General features: G+C 38.7%; 1 protein-coding gene across 1 annotated transcript; it reads left to right on the top strand.

The window, feature by feature from the left end:
* Nucleotides 1–763: 763 nt before the first annotated feature.
* Nucleotides 764–2,780, top strand: MC4R (melanocortin 4 receptor). The gene has a single exon (XM_084621396.1). It carries the CDS (start codon nucleotides 1,198–1,200, stop codon nucleotides 2,191–2,193), a length of 996 nt encoding a protein of 331 aa, XP_084477522.1. The 5' UTR covers nucleotides 764–1,197; the 3' UTR covers nucleotides 2,194–2,780.
* The last annotated feature ends 6,388 nt before the right edge of the window (nucleotides 2,781–9,168 follow it).

Here is a 9,168-nt window from a genome sequence, read left to right as displayed (position 1 = left end):
TATGCACCCTTCTTGCTTTATCTCAGGTCCTTATGTGGTACCCCTTACCATAACACTTGAGTACCTTACACTTTTTAAAATATAGTTATCTTCACAACACCTGTCAGGTAAGGAATTATCCAGCTTACAAATGGGGAATTTAGGCACATAGAGATTAAATGACATGGCCAATGTCACACAGGAAGTCTATGGCAGAGCCAGGAGGCAATTTGGGTTCAGTTGATTCCCAGTCTAGAGCATACTTGGCATGCATATAAAATACAGTAACCTTATTTCATCAAAAATAAATACAACTTCTACTACTAACAATAAAAGGATATAAGCCAAGGCTTTAGTTGGGGATTGGTCCTGCTTTGAGCAGGGGGTTGGACTAGATGACCTCCTGAGGTCCCTTCCAACCCTGATATTCTCTGATTCTATAAGGCATCAGAATGATTTAAGGACTTCTTTAAGACTCTTAAAGCAGCTGTAGTTGTAAGAAGTGGTGGTGATGATGCAGAAAATCCATTGCGGAGGAGTTATGAGGGGAATAAAACTATTCTGAAAAGATAAGGAAGCAAAACAAAGTCTAATTTCCCATAACTGTAGGGAGCTGTGCTGTATCTGAAACTGTTTTGCTATGTGATGTGCAGTTCTGAAATGTAATCAGCATCTCCTAGACTTTCACTGTTCCTTAGCCTTATTGGCTGAAGGCAAAACAGAGGCGGAGCATGCCTCTGAATACTCTTTCACCCTCTACACACCATAAAACAGGCAGCAAGCATACACTGTCTGACAGAGTGGTGCTTGCGGTTTGAAATTGGTTTCCGCTCAGCAGCAGTCACTTGAGTATTTTACTTTTACCTCTCCTAATAGAAGACAAGAAAATACCTGAATGCATCAGTATAAAATATAAGTGATGGGGGGGGGGAACCAAAACAGCTGTAGATTGAATATCATGGAACTTGATAACCATGCTAAAGGTGATGATTATTAGAAACTGCATCTGTAAGAGACAAAACCAGCATGTCAGAGTCTGAAATCCTGCTGTTTGATGTCATGCTAGAGTTTTAACTGCTTTCTCCCTTGGAGGCCTTTGTGCTAACTTTGCAAGTGAAAAGTCTCAGGAGGACTACAAGGAAACCAAAAAGAAACTTGATATTTAAAAGGCAGCAAGCTGGAAAAATATCACTTGGGGTTGGATCGGCACTTCATAAGATGAACGTCACACGCCACCATGGCATGCACCAGCCTCTGCGCTTCTGGAACCACAGCTATGGATTGCATGGTGGTGCCAATGAGTCAAGTGGAAAAGGTTACTCCTCTGGAGGGTGCTATGAGCAACTTTTCGTGGCCCCAGAAGTGTTTGTGACTCTGGGCATCATAAGTTTATTGGAGAACATTTTGGTCATTGTGGCAATAGCCAAGAACAAGAATCTGCATTCACCTATGTACTTTTTCATCTGTAGTCTGGCAGTGGCTGACATGCTAGTGAGTCTGTCAAATGGATCAGAAACCATTGTAATCACCCTGTTAAACAATACAGATACTGGTGCACAAAGTTTCACCGTAAACATTGACAATGTCATTGACTCGGTGATTTGCAGTTCCTTACTTGCATCCATTTGCAGCCTGCTTTCAATAGCTGTGGACAGGTATTTTACCATCTTTTATGCTCTCCAGTACCATAACATTATGACAGTGAAGCGTGTAGGGATCATCATAACATGCATCTGGGCTGCTTGCACGGTTTCAGGCATTTTGTTCATTATTTACTCAGACAGCAGCGTTGTCATCATCTGTCTTATCAGCATGTTCTTCACCATGCTAGTTCTCATGGCCTCCCTCTATGTCCACATGTTCATGCTGGCCCGACTGCATATCAAAAAGATTGCAGTTCTTCCAGGGACTGGCACAATTCGTCAAGGTGCCAACATGAAGGGGGCCATCACTTTGACCATCTTGATAGGGGTTTTTGTTGTGTGTTGGGCCCCATTTTTCCTCCACTTGATTTTCTACATCTCCTGCCCCCACAATCCATACTGTGTGTGTTTCATGTCCCACTTTAACTTGTACCTTATTCTCATCATGTGCAATTCCATCATTGATCCCCTTATCTACGCATTCCGGAGTCAAGAGCTCAGGAAAACCTTCAAGGAGATCATTTGCTGCTGTTGCCAGCGAGGGCTCTGTGACTTGTCTAACAAATACTAAATGGAAACAGAGAATCTACTGTGCACACACACCACAGACCTCTAAACCTTTTAGTACTTTTCTCAACAGAACCTGGGCTATGTCTTTAATAATGAATCCCTCTCTCCTGCAGTTATAAGTCTCATTCATGTATAATTTATACCTCTGTGTAGTGCTTGTGAAAGCTACAGCTGTGATTATTTAACTTTGCGGGGAAAAAAGCTCACCAGTCTGTAAGTAAAAGAAAAATGTAATCTTTCTGGATTGTGAAATACTAATAAACATGATTATCTGTAGGTCCTAGATGTTGGGAAAAAACTTAATTGCCTTGCTTAAAATACACATATATTACTCTCCACATTTATCCTAATTCTGTTAACCTAAAAAACAGAGGCAGTGAGTTACTTTCATCCATGTATTAAATTATACACATGTGAAAATTTAAAATGTAGTTAGGCTAATGATGAGTGCTTCTGTATTGTATTTGTGTAACAGTGGCTTGAATTATATATTTTAAATGGACATGTTTCATTGAGATAACTCAGTTCAATAAAAGAAAAGGAGGACTTGTGGCACCTTAGAGACTAACAAATTTATTTGAGCATAAGTTTTCGTGAGCTACAGCTCACTTCATCGGATGCATTCAGTGGAAAATACAGTGGGGAGATTTATATACATAGAGAACATGAAACAATCTATGTATATAGATCTCCCCACTGTATTTTCCACTGAATGCATCTGATGAAGTGAGCTGTAGCTCACGACAGCTTATGCTCAAATAAATTTGTTAGTCTCTAAGGTGCCACAAGTACTCCTTTTCTTTTTGCGAATACAGACTAACACGGCTGCTACTCTGAAACCTGTCAGTTCAATAATTAGCTTCATCATAGGGGTTCAGAATAATTGAATAAAGCTCCTTTCCACTGATGCATGTACTGTCAAAAATGAATGAGATTTTTACACCCTTGCAACACAAGGTGACAGCTAGATATATAATGTTTTACAAGATAGTGATTGCTGTATGACTGAGGTTCAGTTCAGCAAGTGGAGATACTTTCCTAGAGTGACATTTAGTGCTAGATAAAGTTGCCAGACTGACATCAGTTTGGAGACTCTGTTTATCTGCCGAACATATATAATATGGATAGGGTTGGCAGAATTTTTGAATTTTTTTATAATTTTGATGGATAACATCAATGTCTATTTTAAAGCATTGTTTCTTATTTTTATCAATTTAAATTTTCCCAGTTGTGGGAAATTATGGCAGTCAGACAAGAATTGTTTCATAACAATACATGTTGAGATTCAAAAAGTTAAACTTTTATAACCACTAAAACACAAATTGTCAATATCACACATCAAAATATATCTAGTAAATAGCCTTAAATCAAACTCAAGTTCTCAAGCAACATTTTTCTTACTTTGCCTCTCTGTAAAGTTTGAGTATTATTGATGGAGATATTTTTTCATTGGTTTGCGTGTGTGTGTGGAAAAATCCACATTTATTGATATTTAACAATAAAAAAATCTAATCCTTCCGAGTTTAAATATGGGCATTGACAGCACAAGCTTCTATATGTAGACTTACCTTGGTACCAGGGGATCCATCTCGAGGGTTAAAAGGCAACTTCAGTCTCTGAGTATTTTCTGTCCTTCCCCTCTCTAACGAGACTACCAGTATGGGTGTCACTTGTGGTTGTAAGTGGGATGCAGGCATCTTTTATTATACAAATAGTACCACAGTATTCAATAGTAATTGCCCCAAATTCTGCAGTACTGCTATGTAAGATGTAGTGGTTCACACCATTATTGTAGAATATTGTTTATAGTACTTTCTTTTCAATAAAATCACCCGTCAGCTAGGACATGCACTGAGATGATTAATTCCTTCCTCGTATGCCAATGAGCAATGTCCTTTGGACATTGCTTGGTGAGACTGTAGTAAAATGGAAGGGACACTGGCTTGTGAGTCTGGAACCCTGGTTCTACTTCTAGTGGTGCCAGTGACCTGTGTTTAATCATTTTGTGTCTCTGTTCCAAAACCAAATTCTATAAACCCAGTGAATTCCAAGTTAAGGGAAACCTTAAAATAAATACAAACCTGTTCAAGTATGAAAACGCACAATTAGTGCACCCAAACAACCTTAAGTCTGCCCTGCAATGACACCAGGCAATAAATAAATATCTGTTTATGATTAAAGCCTGTTAATATTTTTGTACCTAAATTAGATGAAACTGATGTTTAAAGACACATTAGATTTTTCTTTTTTTCTTTTTATTTCATGCTGTGGAGCCATATGAAAAGCATTTTCTTATTTTAACCTTTAACCTGGAAAAGATGCAGCTTCCACAAGGGGAAAGCAATTAGTTCATCCAGAAATTTCTGTTTCCACAACAGAAATGTCAAAGCTACACATGTATTTGCCCCAAAAGTGCTTTTTCACAATATGTCTTCACTCTAGATTAAAGCAATTAATATTTAAAAACACATTTTGTAATTAGAGTGCCATCAGTTTATAGAGGTATATTAATGTTTTTTATGTTACATGATGCAGATTTTCTAAATTATTTTATTTTGCAAAGGTTATAAAATAACTCTGCAAAACCATAACAAAGAAGTTTTTTTTAAAAAGTACCTAAAAATCCAGCTTCCTCTTTCTCTGCAGATTAGCTCAAAGCTCAGGGTGAGTTTCACAGGCCTAAATTTTTAAAAATAACTCACTTTTTGGATGCATGACTTTAGATGTTTTAAAAGGGCTTAAATTTCAGAGTGTGTGTGTTCAACACTAGAAATGGTCAGAAATGGATTTTCCATCCCACAAAAAAAAAATTGAGATTTCAATTTTTTTTAATATTAATTAGGGATGAATAGCCACAATTTAATGTTTTTCATTAAATTAAATTCTAAAAAAAATATTTTCAGATTAATCAAAATATTTTGGTTTCATATTGACCTGTGTGAATATATATATATAATTTCAAAATGTCAATTTAGTTGAAGCAGTGTTTTTCTGAAGGAAAACTGTTTAGATGAATATTTTTCAATGAGCTCTACTCACCACTTTCTGAAAATCAGGCCTCTTTAAGGTTTGTCAAGTTAGGCATCCAAGAATGGGGGCATCAAAATCACTAGCTACTTCTGAAAGTTTAGGCCAGCGTGTCTACATTATTATTACTAATATAGTGGGTGGTGTTGCATGTAGAGGGACATCTATGTATGACTTTGGGAATCTCAGTATTTTGGACAAGTAAGTTTAAAATCATTTATGTGCTGACAGCTACTGATATTTGTCTATTTGAGACATTCAGTAAGATGGTACAGAAAGGATATGTGCAGTGTCTTGATAATATCAACCCATACAATATTGGTTGAGGTGCAAGATTTCAGATTTCTCCTTGTTTTTAGCCCCAGAAAGTTCAGAAAATGCAGAAGAAAGATAATGAATTAAAACATTAAATTGTCAGCATGAAGGGGAATTTTAGCCTCTACAGTTTATGCCCTGATCCTGCGAACACTTATACGTATGCTTGAATTTACTACTATGTGGAGTTCCATTGATTTCTATGGGACTAATGGTAGAAAAGTTAAGCACATGTATAAGTTTGTGCAGGATCAGGCTCTCAGAATATACCCTAATGACAGTGGGTGTCAATGAAAGCTCAACACTTGCTAGGCCAGGAACCAACAATAAGAGGCTGATAATTCAGTTGTTGTTGAGGGTTCTTGGCACCTCTCAGGATTGGGCCCAATCTTTCAATACTCAGTGTCTTGCAGAATTGTGGCTTAGATCCTGGTATCTTCCTGTTCTTACAGTGAAAGACAATGATATAATGCAGAGTGGCAAATAGTGAGATTTTAATGGCACCCCCTGCATTAACATTAATCATTTCTCTTTATAAGAAGAAAAAAAAAGGTGGAATTAAGATACCTTTGTCTGGTTCACCTGTGCTGGGAGCCTGAGGAAAATAAATCATTTTTACAGATTCTAAAGAGAGAAGATTAAAGATGAGAAAATAGATTAATCTAAAAAAAAATTATCCTCTAAAAAGCTTGGAATTCTATTTGATTCTGTCAAAGAACTTTTCATCATCTATAAGACATTACACATATCTACAAATGGTAAGTGTACTGAATTACACTGCAACATTTGCTGATATTTTCAGCCAACTAATTTGTGCTTGGGAAATCATGCTTCAAATTATTTTCTGAATTACTCATTTAACATTCAGAACTAACATTCTATCTTATATTTTATGGTTTAGGGTGATATTAAATAAGGCAGTAATTTTCACAATATATTGGTTACCCCACAGATTTTTTCCTCAACAATATTGTCATAGTTTCCATAAAAGAGTTCCAGTCCCTTGCCCTATTTACTAGACCAGGGATGGGCAACTTTAAGGTATTAGAGGGCCACAACATCCACTGGTTTCAGAGTGGTAGTAGTGTTAGTCTGTATCAGCAAAAACAACGAGGAGTCCTTGTGGCACCTTAGAGACTAACAAATTTATTTGGGCATACGCTTTTGTGGGCTAAAACCCACTTCATCAGATGCATGGAGTGAAAAATACAGTAAGCAGAATATATATTATAGCACATGAAAAGATGGGAGTTGCCTTACCAAGTTTGGGGGGGGTCAGTGCTAATGAGCCAATTCAATTGTAACACTTTGATGGGCTGGGGGCTCTGACACAGAGGCGGGGGGGAGGTAAGGTGCTGTCCCACAGGGTGTGATGTGAGGGGAGGAGTGTCCTGCCCCTGGGAGGTGAGAGGTCCTGAGAGGAGTCCGGTCCTGCCCCCAGAGTGTGTGATGTTGGGTTAGGGTGGGAGATTGCAGAGTAAAACTGCCCCACTCTCACCCAAAGAGTAAGCGCTTATCCCATGGGATTGGAACTGGCTACCTGCTAGGGTTGCCAACTTTCTAATCGCACAAAACCAAACACCCTTGCCCTGCCTCTTCCCTAGGCTCTGCCCCTGCCCTGCCCCTTCCCAGAGGCCCCACCCTCCATTCACTCCATCCCCCCACCTCTGTTGCTCACTCTCCCCCACCCTCACTCACTTGCTCATTTTCACCAGGGTGGAGCAGAGGGTTGGGGTGCAGGAGGGGATACCAACTCTGGGCTGGGGGTGTGGGCTCTGGGGTGGAGCCCAAAATGAGGGGTTCAGGGTGCAGGAGGGGTCTCTGAATTGGGGCACACAAGTTTGAAGTAGATGGGGAATGTTCTTATGCTCAAACTTGTGTGCTTTAAAAACCTGGTTGAGCTGAATGCTTAGGACTGGACTTTTCTAACCGCTTTAAATCACAGAAATTGTCCGTCGACAAATTCAATATCATGGATAATAATAGGATGCTGAGACTATTTTCAATTGTTTGGGATAATTAATTTATTGATTTATCAGTAGGTGTGAAATCACTGAAGTGATATGAATGCTGCCTTATTAAATTAAATGTAGCTGGAAAAATCTTTTACAAACTATATATTGGTTTCTGGAAAATGTCTGGTTCCTCAAATAAAAAAGAAAAAGATCATATGGTCATATTGCATATGTGGTCCCTTGCAGTAATATCAAAGTAAATACCTTCAAAATATTAACCTTCATATCTTCCACAGAAACAACTCTACTACTGCTTTTACAGTACTTGTACTTTCTATTGAAACAAAATGGATAGTAAAAAGAAAAGGAGTACTTGTGGCACCTTAGAGACTAACCAATTTATTTGAGCATAAGCTTTCGTGAGCTACAGCTCACTTCATCGGATGCATACTGTGGAAAATGTAGAAGATCTTTTTATGTGCACACAAAGCATGAAAAAATACCTCCTCCCACCCCACTCTCCTGCTGGTAATAGCTTATCTAAAGTGATCACTCTCCTTACAATGTTTATGATAGTCAAGCTGGGCCATTTCCAGCCCAACTTGATTATCATACACATTGTAAGGAGAGTGATCACTTTAGATAAGCTATTACCAGCAGGAGAGTGGGGTGGGAGGAGGTATTTTTTCATGCTTTGTGTGCACATAAAAAGATCTTCTACACTTTCCACAGTATGCATCCGATGAAGTGAGCTGTAGCTCACGAAAGCTTATGCTCAAATAAATTGGGTAGTCTCTAAGGTGCCACAAGTACTCCTTTTCTTTTTGCGAATACAGACTAACACGGCTGTTACTCTGAAAAATGGATAGTGAATCTGGTTACATCTCCAAATGGCCCAATCACTCCCAGGGTTGCCAACTCTCATGACTTTATCATGAATCTTGTCATATTTGCATTTTTCTGAAAGCTCCAGCTTCGGGAATCTGAGCTTTCATTAGTAAAACAAAATGTTTCTAACTCTCACAGTTGTGAGAAAAGCTTGTGAAAAATGTACACCTTAATACACTCAACAACCAGAAAGAAAATAAGACCCAAAATATATATAATGAAAATTCTATGACTCTAAAGCAAATCTCATGATTTTGGGGGGGGGCGACTTGTGATTTTTCAGTACTTGGGATTAACATTATTGCATTTAGGCAGGGTAAACTGTAATCCTTCTCCGTCAACAGAGGAGAACTACACAAGGTCCTATCAAAGTTTGTAATAACAATGTTCAGAATAAGAGAGACAACATAAGACAATGGAAAATACCAACTCAATTTATTGCATACATCTACATATATAGTATCCGTAACTGCTCAGGTGTATTGCTTCTCTGGAGGAAATTTTAGTAGTTCAGCTATTGTCAGAAGAGAGAGCTATGTACAAGCAGAGACTGATAGGCAGTCCTCATGGGTGTGGGCTAGAGTCTGGTCTGTTGAATGTTACCTAAAAGGCTGGGAGGGTGGAGTGCAGAGATGTTCCACACCCGCAGGAGATGCACAGTAGGTTGTACAGATGTTCAAAATATGGTCACATATGCTCTTTGGGTTCCTTGGGCTAACGTCTCTCAGCAGGGTCCAAACACACTCATTAGTTTCTGCTGGGACCCCCAGACTTGGCTTCTGCTTGGTGAG

The sequence above is a fragment of the Lepidochelys olivacea genome (genome assembly GCF_965140295.1).
Source record: "Lepidochelys olivacea isolate rLepOli2 genome assembly, chromosome: 2".
NCBI lineage: Eukaryota > Metazoa > Chordata > Testudines > Cheloniidae > Lepidochelys > Lepidochelys olivacea.
The sequence above is the reverse complement of the archived record's forward strand: the minus strand, read 5'-3'. Positions and strand labels throughout refer to the sequence as shown.

What these genes read in the sequence shown, in the direction of transcription:
- MC4R (XM_084621396.1), top strand. Translation starts at nt 1,198, where the DNA reads ATGAACGTCACACGCCACCATGGCATGCACCAGCCTCTGCGCTTCTGG.